At 43.2% G+C, this 27,981-nt stretch overlaps 1 protein-coding gene across 1 annotated transcript in view; it reads right to left on the bottom strand.

Moving 5' to 3' along the window:
* Positions 1 to 3,506, bottom strand: part of LOC127654872 (NALCN channel auxiliary factor 1-like) — a 261,314-nt gene extending 257,808 nt beyond the window's left edge. Inside the window, exon 1 of the mRNA XM_052142400.1 lies at positions 2,826 to 3,506. Within this exon, the coding sequence (XP_051998360.1) occupies positions 2,826 to 3,506 (681 nt within the window). The remainder of the gene's footprint in view (positions 1 to 2,825) is intronic.
* Between the last annotated feature and the right edge of the window lie 24,475 nt (positions 3,507 to 27,981).

The following is a 27,981-nucleotide window of genomic DNA, read 5'->3' as shown; positions in this document are numbered from 1 at the left end:
AAAAAGAGTATGTCGTGACCCCTTTAACACATAAATAATGCTTAACCCACCTGCACTCAAACACACACAAAACAAGGTATCAACTACAGTGATTTTCTGTACACCAATTACTCAAACACACTGATTAAAATGTGTAATCTGTGCTTCACCAAATAATCACTGTTGTCCAACAGATACCAGAATACTCCCCCTGTCTTCCATTAGTTGCTTAAACATAGTTTTGCACCAAATTAATTCCATTGGTTAAACCAATGTTGCTGTGTTGCACTTAACTGGCTGCTCAAACAAACAGAGGAATGTTTTGATTGCACCACAGAGCCACAGTGTGGCTCTAAAAGGCCTTACTTACTTATGGCTTTTAACAGTGAACAAATTACACATATTTGCATGGTGTTTAATTTGCACATATACAACATGATTTTCAGTGCATGTTTGTTAAACACAAATGTGTTGCATGTACAAAGATCACAGGAAAATATTTTCTTGGATGCAGAAATGAACAAAAATCGAAGTCTCTTCTAGAACTGACCCTAGACTGACCCTTCAAAAACTCTTTGTCTTCAAAAGAGGACACCTGGGCCCAATAGTAGTGCAACAGTAGCTGGCAATCAACATCACTCAATCACAATCATTCTAACTGACAAAAAGCCGGGGAAGAAACAAGCATCTCTCCACATCTCTTCTAACGTCCTCCAGGGAAGAAGTAATCTTGTGTAGACTTTTTATTCCAGCACAGAACTACCTCTGAAAGAGAATGATTTACCAATATGTGAAGTGACCAACCAGAGTTTGATTTCTTTTCATGTGCTGTGTATGTGCAGTTTTATATAAAAATAGGCAAAACTCTCCGTGAATGCTTGTTTAGAAAGCACAGAAAATAATTGTGGAAAATGTGTAGAATTTCTGTCCATCCAAAAGTAATAGATATGATTATTTCACAGACATAACTCACATAAACAAAGCAGAATATACAGTTTTGTTCTTTTCATTCATATGTAGCTTGCTACTAAGTGCCTCAAACAAAACATGGCAAACTTGGGCAAATTAGTTGTTCCTCAAAAATGCTCATCGTATCAGGCCGGTACTTTTTAAACACAACTTTGTTTCCAGGTGGACTGTTTACCTGTGTAACTCTAGAAATTTAGGGTGGTCCTATAGAAAAGGTATAAAAAACAACAACTTTATTTTCTTCATTCTCTCACTTATGCATAGACACACATTTTGACAGATGGAGGATTATAAATCTATTTCCTCTAGATAGTTGCTATTTATCTGCCTTAGGTTGTCTACAGGCTTGGATTTTGGAATTTGGAGACTCTGAAATAGAAATGCAATGTTGGGGAGAGACTAAACGATCTAACGATTAATATGGATTATGCATTGGATTTGTGTGCCATCTGAAGCGTAAATACTCTACAGTTGTACAGCACATACAAGCCTGTTGTGAGATGTAAACCTCCATATCTAAAATCTAAAAGCAACATGAATATATCACTATATTTCAAAACAAACACATTTTTAGGTATAGTTTATTCTAAATTAATACTAGTTCTGTCATCCTCAGCCATGAACAGGATATTTAGAAATATTAAGCAGAACACCTAGAAGTAAACATAGCTTTAATCAAATAATTCTTTCTGTTTCTAGGCAGAAATGAGTGCCGTCTTTGTTCTGTAGTGCCATGAGTTATTATGTGTAGTCTTGTTCTACAATAAGAGTACCATAACCTCGTTTCAGCACCATGGACAGGGACCGTTGAACACTTGTCTGTAAACCTGCAAAACTATATGAATAAAGAAGTAGAGGAACAGAAGCAATAGAGAGAGGGAAAAACAGAGAGGTGCAACAGTCTGCTGAACACTCAGTGAAACGCAGTGTAATGTACATTACAAAGTGTCATGCAGCCAGTTTGGCAGGACATTTTGCCCTTGTTTTCTTATATCACAACACATGAAATTTGAGCTCCAAAACTGTACCTTGACTACGGCTGATCGTTTGGGAATGACATAATTCATATGCTATTCTCTGCGGTGGCTGCTGCAGCTGCTCGGCAATGCCCTATTAAGGTACTGTCTAAGAAGAGCAGTCTTTTTTCATGCATGTGCAAAGGCAATGTCATTCAGCGCCATGTCTGAAGTGGGGGTGGGGGGAGAACTCTGAAAAAAATGAATGGAATAGAATAGCCTTCCGGGGATTACACAGGAAAATCACTGCTGCGCTATTAACGTTATTGTAATTCCATAAAGCACAACGCCATCCCTCTCTCACACACACACACACATGGACGCACGATATTTATATTGTTCTCTCCTATATCTCTTTGCAGATAGGACACCCAGAATCATATATCTAAGACTGTTTCAAATGGAAGGACATGCTTCGTCCATACTGAGGTAATTACCGACTATGAGAGCAGCAACACACCTGGAATCACAATATTTTCATATCAGAAGCACTATGGTGGATTTGCATAACGTTTCGTAAAACTCATTCCGCACAGCAGTTTGCTTAAAAGGGCTATTTATGCATGTTTCCATCACCTCCCTTCCATCTAAACCAAACTTATTAATTTAAGATGCCAAACAAATCCACAAGTGCGCGCGCGCACCGTATGCCCACGTCTACGCGTCGCGTTCACGTGCGCAGGTGACACAACAGTGGACCGTATACGATCACGTGTACTGTTTATGCATATGCATATGCACATGAACACTTAATATGAAATAAATGTCTTCCTTTATCATGACAGCAGTACATACTGTACATAACGACCTTCTGCTGCTTCTGTCAACAACATAGCCAACAAAAATGGAAACGCATCCTACCGTGCACTCTTCCATGCATGTCCGCACCGAATATACATCCGTTTCATATTTCTGAACCAAAAGCTCAAACTCTTGGTATTTCTCCTGAGCTCGTCGGTCGTAGCCTTGGTAAGCCTGAACGCAGCGGCTGCATCCAAATGTATCACCACCCGTAGCCATGTCCAAGCTACAGGTCAAATTGTCCGGACTCGTAAACCCGTAAAACAAATCCAAAAGCGAGTAAGAATTACAAAAAGAAAGATAGAAATCGCTCAGGTTCCACTCGGAGAGGCCCGAGCAAGCGGCTTTCGCCTCGGCGAAAGTCAAGCAGTTTTTGGAGAGGCTGTCAGGGTGACAAGTTTCAAGTCTCCACGGAGGTTTGGTAGAATTGCCTATAAAAATAAGACTCTGCTCTCCGATGGGCTGATGGCTGGGTGAAAGTATATGGTTCGTGTGCTCCACCGTGTCCATGACGGCCAAATTGTCGAGCCGTTTGTCTCGAGTCCTTGTCAATTTCGCCTCGGCGCAGAACCACAGATGATCAGAAAGCAATACGGTGATAAACAATAGAGAGGCTAAGGACAGTCGCCATCTCTGGGCCCTTTCCGAATCGGTGAATAATGGCTTTTCGTCCTCTCGGGGTGCAAACCAGATTTTTAAGCCGTCATCTTGCTGCCGACACGTCCAAACACCTCTGGTCATATTTCAGGAAAGAGCAGCACTGGCCGACTCCACCGCGACGGCTCCTCTGCCACAAAATGCATTGACTTGAAAGGGTTTTTCTTTTTTTTTCTTTTTTTTCCCTCCCGGTGTAAACAGCGGTCCTAGCAGCTGTATCCGAGTCGATCGACTATATGAAGCCTCGCGCGTTCATATCTCCACTATTCCGCATGGCTTCTCGGAGAAAAACCGACTTCTCTGTGACAACATGCTTCCTCTCGTGCCTCCTCTCCCATAGACCTTCATAGAGCAGCTGCTGTGTCCCTGTATCTCCTCAAGGGAAGGCGAGATCCTGAAAGAGCTGCTCTTTCCCTATCTGGGCGGATTGACTTCGATCTTCCCCGTTCATCATAATCATCATCTTAGGTCCTGTGTTAAGTTGCCGCCATGTTCGTCTTGAAACACTTTTTGGGGAGCTGGGTCATTTGCGTCATCTCCATCCTAGCGCAGTAACACAGATCTACAGACTACAGGGCGATGAATGCGCACACGCGCGCGCGCCCGTACATTTATGTGCATAAACTGGACGTTTCAAAATGCTAATAGATCTTAGCACAACAGACGCATGTCTCAGTCAGACCTGTAGCCAAGACATTGTTTAAAAAGGTGCTTTCCCTTGCTGTGGCGTAGAATTGGCTAACATTTGGATAAAAAAAAAAAAGAAAAGAAAAACAGGCATCCTTTTGTCCTTCTTCTTTTACCCCCTAGTCCACACACATGGTCCGTTCATCTTCAAAATTCCGACAAACGTTGGTGTTAGGTGACCTGACGACATATCCGCTCCGAACAAAATAATACACTTGGCTGTATGGCCATTAAAAATTTCGTTGTGTCCGTTATGTTGATAAATAACATCGTTTTGAAGGTGCCATGCAATGCGTAATGTCCTTTAACTGCGCAAAGACGGGAGGACAAAAATGGCACAACATGGTGCGTGATGGAGAATCAACGTGTGAAAGAGATGAAATTATATTGGTATGGTGCGTTCATCTCGTTTCCCCCCCATTTAGACTGAAGGTTATTAGTATGCAGCGTTCAACAGTGTGTAAGGAGCCGGGCACAGGAGAGACATCTAGGCGTCAAAGCAGCACGTTGGAAAGCAAGCGCGGAAACGTGAGGCGCGCGCGTGTGTGTGATGTGGGTCGGGGGATTGGCGGGTTTGGGAGGTTTACGAGGACTTTTTTTTAGGTTACAAACTGATAATTACAAGGGTATTTTTGTGGTTTATGAGGACATTTCTAGTGACATACAAAACGATGTTTTTTTTGGAAATGTAAAAATGCAGTAAGTTTTTTGTGAGGGTTAGGTTTAGGGGTAGGGTTAGGGGATAGAAACTATAGTTCGTACAGTATAAAAATCATTATGTCTATGGAGAGTCCCATAAGGATAGCCATGTGTGTGTGTGTGTGTGTGTGTGTGTGAGCATGTATTTATCACTTTGTGGGGACCAAATGTCCCCATAAGGATAGTAAAACCCGAAATTTTTGACCTTGTGGGGACATTTTGTCGGTCCCCATGAGGAAAACAGCTTATAAATCATACTAAATTATGTTTTTTGAAAATGTAAAAATGCAGAAAGTTTCCTGTGAGGGTTAGGTTTAGGGGTAGGGTTAGGTTTAGGGGTAGGGTTAGGTTTAGGGGATAGAATATAAAGTTTGTACAGTATAAAAACCATTATTTCTATGGAAAGTCCCCATAAAACATGGAAACCAAACTGTGTGTGTGTGTGTGTGTGTGTGAGAGAGAGAGAGAGAGAGAGAGAGAGAGAGAGAGAGAGAGAGAGAGCATGTGGGCGAACTAGGCAGATACCCTCTAATTATACATATTGAAAAACGATCCGTCAAATTTTGGACACACCTTAATTCAAGTTCACCTAACACACTGCAACATGAAGCCCTTAAAACCCAAGAGTTAAAGCCTAAAACCAGCCCTCTTTGTCAACTGGCTCTGAAACTCACAAACACTAACAATTTACAAACACCAGTTTCAGTGTTTGTAAGCCAAATCATAAAATAAATCAAAAATTCATATTTCGACCATTGGGAAAATGAAGCAAGCTGGAATGTTATCGTGGCCTAAATAGAAAGTATAATCTGGCAGAATATCTCTACACTGTATAGGGATACAATACAGAGACAGTTCGTCACCAAATACAGGCTCAGTGATCACAGCCTGGCCATAGAAAAAGGCAGACACAGACAAACATGGCTTCCAAAGGAAGAGCAAGTCTGTGCTCACTGTGACACTGGTGAGGTCGAGACAGAGACACAATTTCTCCTTCACTGTGAGAAATGTACAGAGGTGAGAGAGAAATACATTGACAAACTCTAAAACCTCATGTCACAGTTTTCCAGTTCAGCAGAAACAGATCAAATGCAGGTGTTACTGGGGGAGGACAGTCATGCATCAGTTGCAACAAAATTCATTTTTGAGCTGCACACCCTCAGAAACCAATCACTGCCTTAATGTACTTCATTCACAGTATTTTTTTATCTCCATAATGTCTTGTTAAATGCTTATTTCATTTTATATTGTAGAGTGTATATTGTTATTATAGTTTTTAATTAATTTTATTAATTACCTGGCACATTATTTTAATTCCATGTTTAGTGTTATTTGTTACAGTTTTGTTTTATTATTATTTGTCTTGTCATTATCTGCTATGTGTATTAATGCTTTGGAACTATTGTATGTAAACATGATCATGTAAATAAAGTACTTTAAAATTGAAAATTGAGAGAGAGAGAGAGAGAGAGAGAGAGAGAGAGAGAGAGAGAGAGAGAGAGAGAGTGAGAGAGAGAGAGAGAGAGAGAGAGAGAGAGAGAGAGAGACCGGGAGAAGAGAATGGGTGAGACAGAGAAAGATACTGTATATGAGTCCTTTAGAAGGCTCACCTTGTGCAGACGACTGTTATCGGCATGGCCCTGTTTGATCTTCGATTTCAAAGGAAATAAAGTGTGCGTGCTGTGCGCAATCACCAATCGTTCGGCTTCTCTTTGTATTTCAGATTGTGAACACGAGAGAGAGGCGAGAAGGGCATGTAAATAAGAGCTGTTAAAATGTACATTTTTAACGTTGTCAAATCAGTTCTGTTGTTTCAAAACGTTCTGTTGTTTTTACAAAAAAAATAAATGGCAGCTGTGGATGCCAGAATAATTACTGTATGTAAACAATACAGTAAAAATTGTATTTACTGCTTGTTTAATTTACTTAATTAAAATGAACTAAAGCAACACAATTTTAGAACATTATATCACAACTTGATTTAATTGTGTTCTGTCCATTTAAATTTGTAAAATGTAAGTTTACTTAATTGATTTGAGTTGGGACTACATTTATACTTTTAGTGGTTTTAATGTAGTATTGATAAAACTGGGCAGGGAATTTCTATTTCCCAGCATGCTTTGCATGGGACTCGATAGGGAGAATAAATGAAGTGTTATTTTATGTTTTATGTTTTGGTGCACTGTGAATTTAAAGGGGGATGCTTGTTAGTGTTTAATGTTTAGTTATTTTGAGATTTAAAAGAGTGTCTGTTGTGTTGGTGTTTTTTGAAGAGTGGAGCTTGAGCTATCGATGAGGACAGGTAGATGTTGCACAAATAATTGGTTGCTTGCCTCGTTGAGTAGATGATGTGCTTACCATAGCTTAGTTAGAGGTGGGTAGAGTAACCAAAATCTTTACTCAAGCAAAAGTACAATTACTTAAAAAATTACTGAAGTAAAAGTAGTAATGTAAAACCTGCTTCAGTAAAAGTAAGAAAGTATCCAATTAAAAGAATACTCAATAGCAAGTAAATAGTTATTTTAACATAAAATATAATGGACGATTACATCTCAATATTCCATTACATCATATTTATTTAACATGTATTACAGAATAATAACAATTATAATACTACTACTACTACTACTACTACTACTAATAATAATAATAATAATAAGTATTATTATTATTATTAATGGAAATTGTCATCATACACCCTCATGTTGTTTCAACTTTCTTGAAGCTTTCTTCAATGCAACACAATTTAAGAGATCTAAGACAGAATGTTAGCATTATAGTCACCATTTACCGTCACTGCATGTTTTATTTCCTTGATATTTTAAAAGGGTTCCACAAAATACACAAAGCCACACAAGTCTGAAACAATGTGAGGGTGGGAAATTATGACTTTAATATATTAAATTAATTTATGGTTGAACTATCACTTTAAGGACGCTTGTCAGAATTGGATGAATCTGTCAATTAGAAGAGAAGTTTGGAAACCAGTTTCTAGAAATCAAAGTGGTGAAAAATGTGAACAATGTCCCACAGGCCCAAATATATGTAATGCTGATAAAACAAAACAAGATCATGCTTTATTGATGCCTACATTTAAAGTCCTCTATGGATTCTTAGATCAGCGTAGTTGCCATATTTTCATTGTCGAAAATATTTAGAAAGTTATTTCTGTACACTAAGAGTAAACTACACCTTATCTCTGTATTTGGAAGCATGTTGGGCTTATTAAAGTTCAGAGCTTGTTTTCTGTTGTCCATGAGAAAAATGCGCCGCATCTGTCAAACACAGAAATGCGGGTTAGAGCGGGTTGTTTTCACTCGATGATGCTACATAGACGGGTTTAGCCATTGCACACCCTCTCTATGTTTACATTAGCATCTCCCACTGAACGCATTTACATACCCGAGACATTTGTGTCTCCCACTGAGCGCATTTACTTATCCGAGACTTCGATGGGACTATACCACGTTTACCCAGTTCAACTAGGTTCTTTCTACACAAAGTGTTTGTGTTTAGATTACATAGTAATTTTAAGATAAGGTAACTCATTTCAAAGAAGTGGAACCACTATCCACGATTGAATCGAAGTTCAGCCAAAGACCTATTTTTTTGAGTGTGGTCTCTAAGACCCCAAACAGAATATTCAGCTCAAAAATGTTATGCTAAACGCAGTTTGGGAACACAAATATGTTTTTTGTGGATGTAGTGCCTCAGCCCTTGTCATGGTGGTACAGCTATTGTAATATGTAGATTATATTATATATTGCATAATTCATTCCTGGACTTTAGAAGAACTGCTCATCATTCATTAGTGAAAATCAGTTGGTAGAGCAAGAGAAAATCAACGATTCACACAAAAAAATAATGTGGATTAACAGTGCCAAGACTCTGAACATAACTCGCCCTCTCCCTGTACCAATTCTTCAGAGATGGCAAGAAATGCCCGGCTAAGATTAACACAAAAGTTTCCTAGAAGGAACGGCTCTCCTTCTGTTAATATATTTTCATTTAACATACATTCATTTCTTGTATAATAATAAATAAATAAATAAATAAAAATAGTATAAAGTCAATGTTTCCCTTTTAACAATTCCCTAAGGCAGGAGTCACATCTGTTCTGCAGAAGAGTTTGAAAATTGCCTGTTCTCCTCCTTAAACATTTCCAGTGCTCTCACTCTCACTCCAGCATACTCATCAAGAGTTCTAAATGATGAATTCTAGAGAAGTGCCGGGTAAAAATGAGCATGAACTAAAGGGGAAGTTCACTCTAAAATGAAAAGTCTATCACAATTTGCTCATCCTCATGTTTTTCCAAGCCCATATGACTTTCTTTTGGTGGAACAGTCAAGAAGATATAAGGCAGAATGTTTAGTCTCATTCACTGTTCACTATTCAGTGAAAGTGAATCATGGCTGATGCTTTCATTCTGCCTAACATCTCTTGACTAGCACCTTCTCCACCTCCATTTTGATAAAGTTTATATGGATTTGTCATGACATGTGTTCAGTCTTGTTGGCCAATCAATAAGGTATGCCAATGTTATCTTGTACCCAGTGGCCAGTTAAATCTATTGATATAACAGCTTAATGAATCCCCTTAAAAAAAAAAAAAAAAAAACACTCTCTAGACGTCCACCTATTTCACTGCCGGACACGGCTTATACTGACTTATAGAGGGGCAGGGCTGTTCCCCTTAACCATCTGTCACCAGTTGCAAGTTCCCTGTCAAACTTTAATTTGAGAAATCAATTTAACCATCTCAAAAAACACAACTCATTTGAGCAACTATTCATTGCAGCATTGAAAAAAAATTAAATGACCTCTGTATCACCTCCCATTGTCATAGCAACCGAGTAGACTGCAAGAACACCCTGAGGGTGCATATACACTGTTGGTGTACTTTGTCGAACAGAACCAAGGATACTCTAGTTCTGTGGGCCAAGTTTACTGGATTAAATGGTAGTCAAAAATATTAAGCATATTATATGACTGAGCCTTGGGCAATTTCTGAAAGTATCGATCTCTGCCCAGAGAGATTGTAATATATCCAAGCATCTCTAACAACTTACTGGACCACAGCAAACACGAGCTATGATGCTATTGTGACATCTATTTTACTGCATGGAAAATATGAGATATTACACAACAATGAGCATATGTCCATGTCAAATGCATGAATGTAAATGTTACACTGCTTTTCCAACCACAAAATCTTTTTAAACATGCAGAACTACTTTTCAATTTGAGCCAACATACAGCAATATTATTTTCACCTCAATTCAAATTCATTAATTTAAAGAACTTATTCTTTTATTAAGCTGTCTAGAAATGGATGCAACCAGCCACTAAACAATTTTTACAGTGTCTCTCACTGTTCAGATGTGCCGAAGCCTCAATCAATTAGACAATCAATTAAGGTTCACAGGGGTTCTGTAATTAAATGCATTGTATGTCTCAGGGTCCTTGCACTGCCTCTAAGGCCCCTGTTAAATGAATGAGCAGATCAGTGTTGATAAATGAATGCAAAATAACACATAGAGGGGAAGGACAGGGCTGCTGACTCAGTTATTCCAGCCATGTTGCCATTAACTCAAATGGTGGTTGAACTTTCTTTGTGCTTTCATCTAAAATATGCCTTGTTTAAGTCTTACATATATTTGTCATTAGTAGCCTGGTCACAACTGTCACTAATAAATCAGTCTCTGGCAAAAATATAAATGTCACAAGGCAGAGTGGAAAGCAATTTGCATGCTTGATCTACAGCAAAACTATGAAAGGAAAAGTGGATGGTCATGTTGTGTCTGTAGAAGGCTTTTGTAACATATTGAACTCAGACTTTGCAGCTTTAAGTGTCAGAAGTTTTCCTAGATGGGTATAGTCATGTCTTAATGAGCAGACGTATGGTGAGTTGTCAAATTTTGCCCCGAACCCATTCAGTTCCTTTGGACAGGTTATAAAACAGTTTTGAGTTAAGTCGTCAGTTCTGTAGATAATTATATATGTGCTGACTAGCACCTTCCCCACCTCCAAAAAAAAAAAAAACCTTCCCCACCTCCAATTTGATAATGTTGATATGGATTTATCATGAAATGGGTTCAGTCTTGTTGGCCAATCAATAAGCTATGCCAATGTTATCTTGTACCCAGTGGCCAGTCAAATCTATTGATATAACAGCTCAATGAATCCCCTTAAAAAAAACAAAAAACAAAACACTCTCTAGACGTCCACCTATTTCACTGCCGGACACCGCTTATACTGACTAATAGAGGGGGAGGGCTGTTCCCCTTAACCATCTGTCACCAGTTGCAAGTTCCCTGTCAAACTTTATTTCAAAAAACACCACTCATTTGAGCAACTATTCATTGCAGCATTGAAAAAAAATTAAATGACCTCTGCATCACCTCCCATTGTCATAGCAACCGAGTAGACTGCAAGAACACCCTGAGGGTGCATATACAGTGTTGGTGTTCTTTGTCAAACAGAACCAAGGATACTCTAGTTCTGTGGGCCAAGTTTACTGGATTAAATGGTAGTCAAAATTATTAAACAAATTATATGACTGAGCCTTGGGGATTTTGGGCAATATGTCTTGTTTAAGGCTTACATATATTAGTCATTAGTAGCCTGGTCACAACTGTCACTAATAAATCAGTCTCTGGGAAAAATATCACAAGGCTCATGCACTAGAGAAGCTTGTGTTGCTATAATGCAGAATGGAAAGCAATTTGCATGCCTGATCTACATAAACACTATGAAAGGAAAAGAGGATGGTCATGTTGTGTCTTTAGAAGGCTTTTGTAACTTATTGAACTCAGACTTTGCAGCTTTAAGTGTCAGAAGTTTTCCTAGATGGGTATAGTCATGTCTTAATGAGCAGACGTATGGCGAGTTGTCAAATTGTGTCCCGAACCCGTTTAGTTCCTTTGGACAGGTTATAAAACAGTTTTGACTAAAGTCATCATTACATCGTATCATCGTATTACGATGCAGTGCGATCCAATTTAGATTCGAATCAACACAATGCGATTCATTGCAATATGTTGCATTGGGAAAAAATATGATGCTATGCAATGCAATATGGTAGGCTACAAATAGTTCGCATTTATTACTTTGGTTCAGAAAGACAGCAAATCATACATTACTTAAGTGCCTTCTGACTTCTAATGCATGGACCTTTCACAACACCTGGACATACGGGTATAAAGGCGAGGAAATACGTCGAGTTCATTCAGGATTTTTCTGAGGAGCCGGAAATGGTCCGGCCACTACATTGGCTCAGCTCAGAGATGTGGCCAGGAGGACACAACGTCTCGTTCCCTCATTTCGACGTTGTGTCGAAGAAACAACACTAGGGTTCCATTTTAAATCACGCCATTTGCTGAGCCGTGTATGTGTTCTGCTGACACAGGACTGGGCAGGTATTTTACATGCAAATTTGACCAGCTGTGTCAGACTGCACGTACCCTTCCCCAATGCCCCAAAAGAGTTGTCGGAATCCTTCTGGTTACCCTAGAACGGGCCGAGCCTGGCTGGGCCTCTTTTCTCTCTATGTTTCTCCGCATAGAGCAAGAAACGGCCACGGCCCTTACACACATCGAGGGAAGGGGGTCTTTTTCCACTTTCCTATTCTTTCAGGGGTAAAAGACCCTGCGGAGACCACACCCGACCGGAAGGGGAGGAGTCCACGTAGGAGTCCTGCCCTGTGGAGCACCTATTCCAGTACAGGGTTGATTAAGTACCCGCAGTGGATTGAGTCGGCGAGTTCCTCTGCTGAACTGGGGACCCACAAGGGCTCCGGTGGAATCATCCAGGGATCCGAGAAGTGGGATCTCCAGGGAGAAAAAGCACCCAATTTTACCTCAGACGAGGGAAAGGGCGCTAGGCGCAAGCGATCCACCTGGTCAGTCCGTCAGCATGTTACCGAGTTCTACCGGCTCGGACCTGTGAAAACACGGGACGAAACTGACTCAACCGGAGATTGCACGTTGCCCGCTGCTCTACATATGTCTGCTAGGGAGGTGCCCCTGGCCAGTGCCCAAGAGGACGCAACACTCGTTGTTGAGTGAGGTCAGACCCGCAATTGGGGGGGGGCACGGCCTGGGTGTGATAGGCCAATGAAATGGCGTCCACTACCCAGTGGGAAAGCCTCTGTTAGGAGACAGCGTTCCCTTTCTGCTGTCCGCCAAAGCAGACAAAGAGCTCTAAAGTTCTGCGTGCGGTCCAAATAGGTACGCAAAGCATGTACCGGACACAGCAACGAAGCGGCTGGGTCTAACTCCTCCCGGGGAAGTGCTTGCAGGTTCACTACCTGGTCTCTAAAGGGTGTTGTAGGAACCTTGGGCATGTAGCCTGGTCACGGTCTTAGGATCACATATGTGTCTGCCGGACTGAACTCCAGGCAAGTGTCGCTAACAGAGAACGCTTGCAGGTCCCCGACCCTCTTGATGGAGGCGAGTGCGCAGGGCGGTCTTGAGAGAGAGGGACCTGAGTTCCAACTGATTCTAGCGGCTCGAAGGGAGATCTCTGGAGGCCCACGAGGACCACTGAGAGATCCCAGGAGGGGAACAGGCTTGGCTGGGAAGGATTCAACCTCCGGGCACCACTTATGAACGTGATGATTAAGTCGTGCTTACCCAAAAGATTTGCCATCTACTGCGTTGTGGTGGGCTGCGACAGCAGTGGCATACACCTTTAGGGTGGAAGGGGACAGCCTCCCCTCCAGCCTTTATTGGAGAAATAAGAGCACTGACCTAACTGTGCACCTCTGTGGGTCTTCAGCCCAGGAAGAACACCAATTTGCGCCACTTCAGGGCGTAAAGATGCCTGGTAGAAGGGGCTCTGGCTTGGTTGATCGTGTCTACGACGGTAGGTGGTAGACCAGCTAGATCTTCCACGTCCCGTCCAGGGGCCAGATGTGGAGGATCCAAAGGTCTGGGTGCGGATGCCAGGCCGTGTCCCGTCCCTGAGAAAAAAGGTCTTTCCTCAGGGGAATTCGCCAGGGAGGGCTGTAGCGAGGAGTACGAGGTCCGAGAACCAGGCCCGGGTGGGCCAATAGGGAGCCACTATGGTGACTTGTTCCTCGTCCTCCCTGAGCAAGAAGGCTCACTGGGGGAAATGCGTACTTGTGCAGCCCTGCAGGCCAGATGTGTGCCAGTGCGTCTGCCCCCGAGGGGAGCCTCTGTTTGGGCATACCAGTCCTGGGCCTTGCTGAACCGTTCCCAAATCAGCTGGATCGACTGGGGGTGAAGCCTCCACTCTCCGCTGGGCAAGCGTTGTCGTGTCAGCGCATCTGCTACCACATTGAGGTTGCCGGAGATGTGAGTGGCATGCAGCGACCTGAGTCGTAACCAAGACATGTTGCGGAGGATGCCATATGCCCCAGGAGTGTCTGGAAGAGTTTTAAAGGGACCGTTGTGCCTGGCCTGAAAGAGGCGAGGCATCTCAGCACCGACTGTGCATGCTCGTTGGGGAGGCGTGCCGACATTGAGACTGAGCCAACTCCATGCCGAGAAAAGAATGGGGCGAGCTTGCTCTTTTCCCAGTTGACCTGAAGCCCCAGGTGGCGCATAGTAACTCTCGTAAGTGGGCCAGAATGAGCCAATCATCAAGGTAATTGAGTATGCAAATGCCAGAATGGGCAATAGCTGCCTCTGCGACTTTCGTGAAGAAGTGAGGGGACAGAGACATGCCGAAGGGGAGGTCTTTGTACTGATACGGCTGGCCGTCTAACACGAACCGTAGAAATGGTAGGTGTCGTGGCAGAATTGAGACGTGGAAGTACGCGTCCTTCAGGTCAACCGCTGCAAACCAATCTAGATGCCAGATGCAAGTTAAGATGTGTTTTTGTGTGAGCAAATTGAACGGGAGTTTGAGCAAAGCCTGGTTGAAAACTCGCAAGTCCAAGATCGGTCATAAGCCGCCGCCTTTCTTGGGTACAATGAAGTAAGGGCTGTAGAAAAGTAAGGGCTGTAGAAACTTAATTTCGGTTGGAGGGACAGGCTCTATCGCGTCTTTGAGGAAAAGAGTAGCGATTTCCACGTGCAGGGATTTGGCATGTTCGCTGTGTACTACGGTAAAGCCCGCGAAGTGGAGTGGGGGCCTGGCAAACTGAATTGCGTAACCGAGTCAAATGGTCCGGGCCAGCCAGTGTGATGGGTTGGGAAGTGAAAGCCACGCATCCAAGCTCCGTGCTAGGGACACCAAAGGGACAAGTATTTTTTACGTACCCGGTGGGGCTTCGCAGCGGGGCGGAGCAGGTAGTATGTCGTCGGGAGGCGCGGAAAGTCCCGAGGCTTTTGTGCTGAGAAAAAGACTTGAAGCACTTACCTTGCTCCGCACTCCCGGCAGGGGCGGGTTCGAGACTGAGGAGGAGGTCCTGTAGCGGCGTCCTCTGGACTCGTCGGAACTGGCCGGCAGGGGAACAGTCATGGGGCTGAGGGCCGAGGGTTCCTCGCGGGACTGTTGAGGTGTGGCGGCAGAGTGCCGTGAGAATGGCATTTGCGGGCCAGGTGACCAATAAAGAGGAAATTGCCCTATTAGTGTTAAACGTGCAAAAAATACCTTTAACTGAAGGTGCTCTTCCCGGTCCTCCATCCAGGGAATGGGGTGGTCTGTTTATCCGTCTCAGGAGCGCTTGGGAGCCTTCCGGGTCCTCGAAGGGCCTTGAGATGGGGGGGCATGTGCTTCCTGCATGGTGCTCGATGCTGGGGCTGAGAGCTGGGCCCACTCTTGGTTGAGGCGGAGCAGCACTTTTTTTTTTTTTTTAAGCCTTAGGAGGACGCCCTCGGCGAGCCGCAATGCTGTCATGGCTATGTTCTCACACTGAGAACACAGACCATTCATAAAAAGCTGCCTGCATGTAATCGCAGCCCCAGGCACGCAAGGCAGCTTTTATGACCGTCAGAGGTGGGGAGGATTCAACCGCATCCAGAAACTACACAGTGGCGGAAACACGCCTTTAAAAAGATGTGTCCTGAAAAGGACGTTTAGCGCCAGCTGTGTATTTGCGCTGTCGAAGCGCCCAGGAGAAAACTGCACTGCCGTGCAGAGAAGGAGAAAGCCGCTGTAGTGTGCCGTAGATCCAACAGCAGGCAGCATCAGAGGAACGTCGAAGTGAGCGACAGATGGGGAACAGATGTTCTTTTCCTGTTCTGTCACCAATTACACTTTTAATCTTTCACACATATAACAGTGAAACAATTTAAGGATGCTCAGGGATAACAATGAAGAAATGTTTCCGTAACATGCCAGCAGATGAATGTGCTTTCGTGTTGGCACTTGAAGTGTGTTGTTAAATTAGTTGCACTGCCTGTATATTTTATAGCGGCATGACATATTTTACAAACTGCATGGTTTTATCAAAATCTCCATCTCTCTTATAAAACCCAAAGTGTTTCCAAACATTGGATTTGTAATTATTTTGTGGAAGATGCAGCTCTACCATGTTAATCTATATTATGTGACTCTCAGGACACGCCTCGTTCTCCGTAGTGTTGTGATAACTTCACGTAGCAGCAGGGGTGATGAGAGAACGCTCTGGAAAAACAGTTTAGAGAGGAGAAATCAATCTACATATAAAATATTGGTCACAAATTATTGGTCACTTTCCAAATAATTAAAGTATAGAGCATCTACTAATAATTATATATAAATAAATTGTTTTTTACCAATGCAAATAAGTTAGAAACGATGTATCGTGATACAAATGGCAACTTGTATCCGATGCACACTTTTTTAAATCGATGCATAGCATCGTTAACTTTTATGCCAATGCACCGATGCTAATCGGTGAATCTTTCGATCCCTAATATACATCATGATTGTATTTGTTGTACTGTCTAATAGTCACAAATATTGCTTCTGTAGTTCCTCACCACCTGAGGGCTTCATCACCTGAATATTGACTTTTACACTCTGAACTCCATTTCCCATAATTCCTGTACCTGGCACTGATTACCTGCTTACCTGTTCCTCTTCTACTCAGCTACTTAAGTCTCACTCTCACTCTCCATCATTGCGAAGAATTTCTGAGCATTATCTGTATTTATTGCCTAGCCTGTTTATGATCCTGGACTGTTTACCCTGTTTTTACCCTTTGCTGCCTACTAATTTGTAAAGCAGTTCAATGGAAAAGAGGAGGCGAGAACCGGCTTGACGACATAAATAATATATTAATGATTAACTTAAACAAAATACAAACACACACACATGACGGACATGTCCGTAAACGATCTCTCTCTCCCACACCATTCTCCGCATTCAGCCTTTATCCCTCTCGAAGGCTTAATTAGCCTTATAAGGGACCGGGTGTGTAAAATCATGGCCCGGCCCCGCTATCCGCCCTGCCACACTATTCTTACTGCTTTGTTTACCTGATATTACCTGTGATTACCTGCCATCTGCCCTGACCTCTTACCAGTTTTGTGACTATCATACTGATTTACCCTGGATACTGCTATTACTGGTGATTGACTCCTGCCTGTCTATATAACTACGTTTACTGTTAATAAAGCTGCACATGGATTCCAACTCCGCTGGCTCATCATTACAGGTGACCTCGCCACAAACCCATACAGTGGCTTTCCTGCAACTCACCACTGAGGTCTCAGCACAAGCGAATATACTGCCACACACCACCAACAGCTTGATTGGCTGACATCACTAACAGAGGAGTTTGTTAAGACTTTGCAAAGCCTCCATTTACCAACACCAAACCTGTTAGCTTCTTCATCTAATACAGTGACTCACCTGGTCTCACCTAGCACATTCACCACAAACCCACATCTCGCCTTTCCTGAGAAATTCAATGGGACAACCAGCTAATTGTAAGGGATTTCTGCTCCAATTTTCCCTGTTTGTTAACCAGCAACCCACACTATACCCCACTGATGAGAGTCACATTTCCTTTGTTTGTTCACTGCTCACCTGGATTACTGGAACTGGTGTGGAACTGCAGTCATTCAGTTGCTTCCTCCAACGATTTTGTGCTGTGTTTGAACATGCAGTGGGAGGCAAAGATGCCGGACATCAGCTGCTGTCTATTTATCAGGGTAATGCTCCTGCCGCAGAATACGCTCTCAACATTCGTACTCTCGCTGCTCAAACCATGTGGGTGGAAGACACTTTAAAGCTGCTGTTTCGAAAGGGACTGAAATTAGAGCTTCAATCAGAGCTGGCATGTCGCGACGAGGGTAAGACTTTGGATCAGTTCATTTAATTGACTATACATATTGATAATCTCCTCCAAGCATGTGAATCTGAACCATGCACATTGAACACACCCACCTTACTTCTTTGAAGAGAGAGCTCATCATGCTCAGCAGCATCAGTGATTGTACTGTGGTAAAGCCGGACATCAACGGATTTCCTGCCCAGTTCGAACTTTTGGAAGTCGCTCCAGAACTCTGTGTGCCTGTAGTTTATTAAACCCCTCTAATTCATGTGTTGAAATGCCGTTGATATTAACCTTTACAGGGAGATCTTTTTCTACCACAGCCACGCTGGACTCTGGGCGTAGTGGGCAACTTTATTGATGAGGATTTCGCCAGGGCTCATAATATACCACTTAACCTCTGTGACTCTCTTTTGGCAGTAGTGGCATTACACGATGACGGTCATGTGCAACAAACTACAAAAGATATCACACAGCAAGTACGAGCACTGCATTCTGAAACTGTTTGTCTATATATATCATCCCATCACCTCATTACTCTGTAATTTTTTGTCTACCTTGGCTGCAAAAACACAATCCTCAAATCTTGTGGAGCGATCAGCAAATTACCCAGTGGTCCAGTATCTGCATCTCCACTTGCCTAAAGCCCATTCCTTCCAGGATTATTAGAGCCGCAGCTTTGCGAGTTGAACCCACTTCAGTTCCTAATCTGCCTCTCGAGTATTCCGACTTAGTTGAAGCTTTCAGCAAAGCCAAATCCTCGCAACTACCTCCTCATCGCACTTGTGATTGTGCCATAGAACTATTACCTGGTTCCTCACCTCCACGAGGCAGAATCTTCCCCTTGTCTAAACCTGAGACTGAGGCCATGAAGTCATACACTGAGGAGGACCTAGCCAAGGGATTTATCATACCCGCATCTTCACCTGCATCAGCTAGATTTTTGCAGTGCTTACAATCTCATCTGTATTCATGAGGGGAAATGAGTGAAAGACAGCTTTCTCAACCAGCACCAACCACTATGAATACCGGGTCATGCCTTTTGGATTAGCCAACAATCCTTCAGTGTTCCAGGCATTCATCAATTATGTTTTCCGTGATACTGAATCAAGGTATAATCGTATACATCGACGACATCCTAATCTACTCCAACTCTTACGAGGAGCATGTCAAACATGTTCGGGCTGTTCTACAATGCCTCATCGCCCATCAAGCATCAACCAAGGCTGAGAAATGTGAGTTCCGTCAGGCCTCAGTGTCATTTCTTGGATATATCATCAGCCCAGAGGGTGTATCAATGGATTAAAACAAGGTGAGAGCAGTTTTGAAATGGCCACAACCTACCACATTAAAAGAATTACAAAATGTTCTGGGTTTTGCCAATTTATACAGGCAATTCATAAGAGGTTTCAGGCTCACAGCTCTTGTGGTCTCCAGCTGCTCTCCAATCATTCAAAGATCTCAAAGCTCATTTCACCACTGCTTCCATTCTTCAACATCCAGATCCTGATCGCCCATTCATTGTTGAAGTAGATGCATCTAACAATGGTATCGTTGCCATCCTCTCTCAATGGTATGGTACACCTCCTAAACTCTTCCCCTGTGCCTTTTTCTCACGCAAACTCTGCTTCGCTGAACAGAACTATGATGCAGGGATCCGAGAGCTACTAGTCATGAAAGCAGCACTCGATGAGTGGTGTCATTAGTTGGAGGAAGCCAAACACCCTTTTCTCATCCTAACATATCATCAAAACCTAGAGTACTTATGTACAGCCAAGAGACTCAACCCAAGAAAAGCAAGATGGGCAATGTTCTTTACTCACTTCAACTTCACAGTCACATATAGTCCAAGCTCTAAGAACGTCACGGCCGACGCAGTCTCTCACCAGTTTTAATACTCGCTGCAAACTCCTACCAAAGAAACCATTTACCACCCACACTGATCATCGCTACAGTGGGACATCATGACAGAGATAACTAATGCTCACTCCAACGATCCACTGCCTCCCGACTGTCCACCTGACAAAACCTGATGTTCCACTCCTACTTCATGAGAATGTTATCCAAAGGGTCCACTCTTCGCTCAGCTCTGGTCATCCGGAAACACTGCCACTCAGTTGGTACGCAACCAGTTCTGGTGGTCCACATTGCAGGAAGACACCATCCGTGAGGTCCAGAGCTCCTCCATATGCAACATCATCAAGTAATCTAGACAACTCCCAGCTGGGTTACTGAAGCCTTTAACCATACCTCAACGTCCTTGGTCTCATATCACCAAAGAGTTCGTCACAGATCTACCTCTCAGGGCCACACTACCATTCTCACAGTAGTAGATCGCTTCTCCAAGGCTTGTCGCTTAATTCCACTACTCAAGTTACCTACTGCCTTTGAAACTGCTGAGCATCTATGTAATTTTATATTCAGATTTTATGGTCTACATGAAGACATGGTTTCAGGCCAAGGGCCTCAGTTCACTTCCCACCTATGGACCGCTTTCTTTTGACAACTCATCATTAATGCCAGCCTAACCTCTGGTTACCATCCGCAATCCAATGGCCAGACAGAATGCTTGAATCAAGAGCTGACCCACTTCCTCAGAACCTACTGCAATCAGAACCAATCTGAATTGAGCTTCTATCTAAACTGGGCTGAATATGCCCAGAATTCCCTCTGCAAACCATCAACTGGCATGACTCCCTTCCAGTGTGTTATTGGGTTAAGTCAGGGGAGCCCACAGACCTCCCTGCCGTCAAGGGATCAAGCTCATGTCCATTTTCAGCAGGCTGTCAGGAGACAAGAGGAACAAGCCAATCGCCATCCGTAATCGGGAGTGGGCTCTGGCATGAATCCCGCATCTGTAGTTACTCCCACTCACCACCTGAGGGCTCCATCACCTGAATATTAACTTTTACACTCTGAACTTCATTTTCCATAATCCCCACACCTGGCACTGATTACCTGCTCACCTGTTCCTCATCTACTCAGCTACTTAAGCCTCACTCTCACTCACTGTCATTGCCAAGTCTTGTTTTTCCCTGGCATACATTTCATAGCGTTATCTGTATTTAATGCCTAACCTGTGTATGATCCTGGACTGTTTACCCTGTTTTGATCCTATGCTGCCTACCTATTGTTACTGCTTTTTTTACATGGATATTACCTGTGATTGCCTGCCGCCTGCCCTGACCTCTTGTTTTGACTATATGTCTGATTTACCCTGGAAACTGCTATTGCTGGTGATTGACCCCTGCCCGTCTATTTAACTATGTTTACTGTTAGTAAAGCTGCACATGGATCCCAACTCTGCTGACTCATCATTACACTAGTAAATACTTAAAGTATTCAGATTAAATTTGAAAATAAATGTATTAAAGTAATTTATTACTGTAATACTGTCAAAATATATTGAATTCCTGTAAATGTACAAAATACTAATACAGTAATGAAAATCACCATTGCAATTTATAATTAAATTAATTAATTTATATTTGTTAAGAAAACAAATATAAATGGAACCAGTTCTACTTGCGGGAGAGACTGAAAATCTTTTCATCAGCTCCTACCATACTGTGCTGCAGTAATTTGTCAGTGGAAACAGCAAGCATTCAAACAGAGCTTGTGAAAGCTCATGGCTTGGCTATTTACTTATCGAGTTCTGCGGGAAATATCTGAGGTGTGACTTTTGACCTGCCATCGTCTCAGCTCTAAAACACACCCTCACAGCATCATCACAACTTCCCCTATGTTTCACATCACACCTTTCAATAACTAAATCGCAGGTACATAAACATGCCAGGAGCGGTGTACCTGCTGAGTGCCTAATATGCGAAGCACAGAGGGATATAAATGTGTGTATGTGAAGCGAGACAGAAACAGAGTGAGAGAGATTAGCTTTGCCAAAAGTTTCCACAGCCAGCTTGTCCAGAGACTTCATGATCTAATAAAAGCGGTCAAGGTTTGGCTGGTTAGCATAGTTCAGTTAACCCCTCCTTGTAGACACCATTATGGGAGAAAAGTATATTTCTTCATCGACAGAAATTCAAAAGCTGTTGTGTATTCTGACGATATACAGTATTTTTGGATGAATGGGAACACAATTGACTTTCCACAGGTAATATAGACCTATATGATCTCATATCTACAAATATCATTAACAGAATAAAATGAAAAAATCTATCCCAAAATTAACCGACATGTTATTTTCAGGTAATTTTTTTTAACCTTTTTAAGGGTCAAAAAACAGGGGAAAAACTAATCTTAAAGGAATGTTCTGGGTTCAGTACAAGTTAAACTCATTCAACAGCATTTGTGATATAATGTTGATTACCACAAAAATTTATATCTACTCGTCTGTCCTTTTCTTTAAAAAAGAAAAATCGAGGTTACAGTGAGTCTGTACTTACTGTACAGTATTTCTTCTGTTAAAACTCATGCATTCATTTGAGCGGTTAAGTTGTTTAAATAATAATTTTGACAGTCGTTTTAGGGTTTGTTGACATTACATCGCCAAGGCAATGAAGTTGTAAAATTGGCTATAACTTTTCACAGAAAAGGTTAGTAAGCGATTTTATCAAACTAAAATCATGTTTGTATAGTTCATGTCTTGTGGCTATACTTTTGAAATAGTGAGTATTTGAACATTTACGGATTGGCACCATTCGCTTCAATTGTAATTGCCCAGATTTGTGCCTTTTTTTTAAGAAAAAGAGGGGCAAGTAAAATTAACTTTTGTAGTAATAAATATTATGCCACAAATGTTGTCAATTGAGCTTAACTTGTATTAAACCCAGAATATTTCTTTAATCTTGTTTTTGGTAAAATGCCTTTGGATTCTCCACAACAATGAATAAATGAATGGGTTAAACAGTTACATTAAATTGTTATATTTGTTATTATTATTTATGCAATGTCAGGGTAAATTTGGGTGATTACTAGGGTTGTAGCTAGGGCATAACTATATGTTAGCTAGGTGATTGCTTACAGGTCCAAATCAAAGAGACCATCATCAAGTTACAACAGACCTTTTAAGTCTATGGGATTTTTGCTCCTTTTTTATTCATCTGCTGGACTGTCATTTATATGTCAAGAATATAAACAATGATTCTGAATTTGTTTGATGATATAATGAGTAGACAAAAAGCAAATAAAAGAGGAGAAATTTAAATTAATGCACCCCAAATTTCAAAAAAGATGTTGTATACTAGAAAAGACAAATCTAATTAGATTCTGCAAAATTTGTATCATTCACTCATACCCTAAGGGACAACCACGGCTAAGAAAGCAACAATAGATTAATGTGTTCAAAATCAATTTATAGTGATGCTATAAGCAGTTTAGATTGAATTGAGAGAGAGAAAAACAGGTTTACTGAGAAAATTAGAGATGTCTTTCAATGCTGAATTCAGTTTGCCCACATATTTCACATTCACGTCACTGTCAGTTACATCCTCAAGCCCCTCCCCTCTCTTCTCAACCCATGTCACCGCCATCCCATTTGCGGACTCGAACATATGCCGCCAGCTAGTATGTCGACCCACATGCCAATACCACTTTCCCGTCCTGTAATAAACATATTACATATGAATATCAAGACACATACACACAACCCACGACACCTGAAAGGTGGCCAATCAACAACATATGTGTGTGGGGTGTGCCAAAGGCAAATAGGCGTCTCTTTAATTAGATGCCTGCTGCTTTCTGGCAGTTAGCTGAGGCAGGGAAAGTGCCTGCATTCACATGTCCCCCGTCTGAGCTTCTTACTGCAGTCTGGAGTTGTCTCCTTTTCTGACAGACATGACTCAGACCCACCAGGAGAGTTGGTGTTTTGCAAACACACAGCTGAGTAATGCTGAGATGCCCCATGGAGGGGAAGAGCTATAATGTTTGTATACATAACTCATGCTTTGCACTGTATTCATGTCATATAAAATACTACTCTAGAAGCAGAAGTGTTCTGTGGCTTTATCCTGAGATGGGAAACTTTATAAACAAACCATTTTTAATCACGAAAATGAAAAATGGCTGCATAAATAACAGCAAAAATGCAATATTTATTTATTTTTGGGGAGTTAATATTTAACATGGACAATTTGACTTAATGGAATAGTTCATTTAAGATTTAAAATTCATAACATTTATTCACCCTCATGTAGTTCCAAACCTGAATGGTTTTCTTTCTTATGTAGAACACAACAGAACAAACTTTAAGAATTGTACAGGTAATTTTTACCATATAATTTAATAGCAAAGGACTAGAGATTTTTTATTTCCAAAAGCATCATAAAATGTAGTCCATAAAACTTGTGTGTTTTATATTTATTTACAGTACTAAATGTTCATTCAGTAATTCTGTCCTCAGTAAAAATGTATCTCTTAAAGACATGAATTGTAATGTTGCAGTATATGACCAGTCATATCAGTAACCTTATACTCTACAGTTTATTTTTTGTTTTATTCTACATGGAAAGGGTTATTTGACACTTTCTCTCATTGGTTAAATTAATAATGGCTGACTGTGACTACTAAACTTCTACAATGAGCTGAGATGTCGACTCAAGGGCATAAGAGCCCGGAGTAGCAGAAACATCTAGCCCATAGATTTCGATAAACATGTGCGGAAAGGATCAGCCTGCCGCATCACGAACGTGTTCAGGCATGAGCCTGTCATAAAAAACTGAAGAATGTGCGTGGAGGGGACCAGCCTGCCGCGTCACAAACTTGTTCAGGCATGAGTTTGGGATGTCGACTCAAGGACGTAAGAGCCCGGAGTAGCATGAACATCCAAACGATAAAATCTGATGAATATGTGCGGAGAGGACCAGCCTGCCGCATCACAAACTTGTTCAGACGTGAGCTTGAGATGTCGACTCAAGGACGTAAGAATCTGGAGTAGCAGAAACATCTAACCCATGAAGATTGATGAACGTGTGCGGAAAGGACCAGCCTGCCGCATCACAAACGTGCTGCAGAGGGACCCCTCTAGCCAAGGCTTTAGAGGCGGCGACCCCTCTGGTGGAGTGAGCCCTGACACCTACTGGCGAATCTTGACCGCGCGCCTCATAGGCCAGGGCAATAGCATCCCTCACCCAATGTGACATAGTCTGCTTGGTAGCGGCTGCCCCCCTGTTGTGGCCCCCAAAGCAGACAAACAATTGCCCAGACTTACGCCACTGGCTAGTGCGGTGGAAATAAGTTTGAAGGGCACGGACTGGGCAGAGTCCGTGAAGATTTTCCTGCTCCGGCGTTAAAAACGGCAGGGAGCAGAAGGCTTCCAGAGTGACAGGGTGTAGTGTCGAAAAAGGCACCTTAGGAAGGTAGTCAGGATGAGGATGCAGGATAGCTTTGGCCATACCTGGGGCAAACTCTAAACAGGCCGGCAAAACAGACAGAGCCTGTAGATCCCCGATTCTCTTAAGAGAGGTAATCACCACAAGAAAAACCAGCTTGAGAGTCAGAAGTCTATCAGACGCTGACTCTAGAGGTTCAAAGGGGGTTTCGGCCAGACCCTCCAGGACTATTGCTAAGTCCCATGAGGGAGTTCTGGTCCTAACAGGAGGCCTCAGTCGCCTGGCTCCAGGAATGAAAAAAACTGAAGTAGAGGTAGAGGGTGCCTCCCCAAAGGCGCCCCGTCCATCAAGGCGTGGCAAGCCGAAATGGCGGCCACATAAACCCTGAGAGTAGTGGGGCATATGCCTGCTGACAGTTTTTCCTGCAGAAAGTCCAGAACTGAAACAATTTGGCAGTTAACTGGATCTGCACCATGTAAACTGCACCACTTTTCGAAGACACCCCATTTATTGGTGTAGATTCTTCTGGTGGAGGGAGCCCTAGCACTAAGAATGGTCTCGATAACTTCAGGCGACAGCCCTGTGTACCTCAGTTGGTACCCTTCAGGGGCCAAACATGAAGTTTCCACAATTCGGGCCGGGGATGAAATATTGTCCCCTGTGCCTGAGACAGAAGGTCCCTCCTGTCCGGAATCGCCCAAGGCGAGCCGTCGAGGAGAGATATAATTTCTGAGAACCAAATCCTGTTCGGCCAGTGAGGCGCTATCAGTAAGAGGCAAGACCCTTGCTGGCGAACTCTGGCTAAGACTCCCGGGAGCAGAGAAACCAGGGGAAAAGCATACAGACACATTCTGGGCCATGTATGCGCCATCGCGTCCAGACCCAGGGGGGCTGGGTGACCCAGAGAGAAGTAGAGGGGACATTACGCAGTCTCTTGAGAGGCGAAGGGGTCCACTTCTGCTCTGTAAAATGTCTCCCAAATTTGTTGTACTACCTCGGGGTGGAGTTTCCACTCGCCCCTCGGTATGTTTTGTCTGAACAGCAAATCTGCTCCCACATTTAGGCGTCCCGGGATGTAAATTGCCCTGAGTGACAGGAGCTTGCCCTGGGCCCAAAGGAGAATCCGACGTGCCAGCAAATTCAGGTGGCGAGAGTGTAGACCTCCTTGACGGTTTATGTAGGAGACTGCTGCTGTGTTGTCGACCCGCACAAGGACATGGCAGCCTCTCAGATGTCATAGGAAGTATTTCAGGGCCAGAAATACCGCCATCAGCTCGAGGCAGTTGATGTGCCAATCGAGCTGATGACCCTCCCATTCCCCTTGGGCTGGACGACCACTTAAGATCGCACCCCAACCCGTCAGGGAGGCGTCTGTCGTTAGCATCCTGCGACGACAAGACGCACCGAGAGTGGGACCAAAGGTAAGGAACCGGGGTCTGAGCCACATAGAAAGGGAACGAAGCGCTCGGCGTGTAACCCTTATTTGCCTTAGGGGACTGGCCCTTGGATGAAATCCCCTGGCTTTTAGCCACAGCTGAAACGGTCTCATATGGAGAAGGCCCAAAGGAATCACCGTGGACGCAGACGCCATGAGACCTAGTATTCGTTGATACTGATGAACAGTGCAACTTTGACCTAGCCTGAGATTTCTCAGGGAGTTCTGGATGGAGCTGACATGAGCAGGAGACAACTATGCCCGCATCGTGATCGAGTTCCATATAATCCCTAGATAGGTAATTTCCTGGGTTGGAGAAAGAACGCTCTTCTGGACGTTGAGTCTCAGACCCAGAGAACCTAGATGAGCCAAGACGATATCCCTGTGCTGAACTGCCAGTTCTCGAGATTGTGCTAGTATCAGCCAGTCGTCTAAATAATTCAGAATGCGGATGCCCTGGAGTCGCAAAGGAGCCAGTGCTGCATCCATGCATTTCGTGAATGTGCGGGGTGATAGGGCTAGGCCGAATGGAAGAACCCGATACTGGAAGGCTTCAGCCCCAAGCGAACCTCAGGAACTTCCTGTGCTGTGGCAGAATTCCAATATGGAAATATGCGTCCATGAGATCGATCATGACCAGCCAATCGTGATGTTGGATCTGAGACACGACCGACTTGACAGTTAGCATCTTGAACTTGAACACCCTGACCGAGCGGTTCAAGCCTCGAAGATCTAGAATCGGACGCAACCCCCCACCCTTCTTGGGAACCAGGAAGTATCTGCTGTAATAGCCTGACTCTTTCTCTGGAAGGGGAACATGTTCTATGGCCCCTTTTGCCAAGAGATTTTGCAGTTCTCTCCACAGTAGACATGCCTGCTCCGGTCTTACGGTAGTGGGAACCACGCCGTTGAAATGCGGAGGGCAGCGAGCGAATTTAATTCTGTAGCCTCTTTCTACTGTCTTCAGAACCCACATAGAAATACCTGGCAGAAGTTTCCACGCTGCCAAGTTTTCTGAGATGGGTACTAATTTCAACACTTCCTGTTGAGGGGGTGTTGAGTGTTCCATGTCCTGGACTAAGGCAGGAAGCAACGGTACACCCAACTCTTTGTTGGAAGCCTCTATCACCCGAAACACCAAAGGTGGCGGGAGTGAAGAGGTTTCGTGAGGGTATCGGGAGGGCCGAAGTGGATGATACACGCGCCCCATCCCGAAGGGAACTACCCTCACAAAGTTGGGTACAAGAACGTCAGGGCTTCTTTCTTTTAGAAATCACAG

The sequence above is a fragment of the Xyrauchen texanus genome, chromosome 14 (genome assembly GCF_025860055.1).
Source record: "Xyrauchen texanus isolate HMW12.3.18 chromosome 14, RBS_HiC_50CHRs, whole genome shotgun sequence".
NCBI classification, from domain to species: Eukaryota; Metazoa; Chordata; class Actinopteri; order Cypriniformes; family Catostomidae; genus Xyrauchen; species Xyrauchen texanus.
The sequence above is the reverse complement of the archived record's forward strand: the minus strand, read 5'-3'. Positions and strand labels throughout refer to the sequence as shown.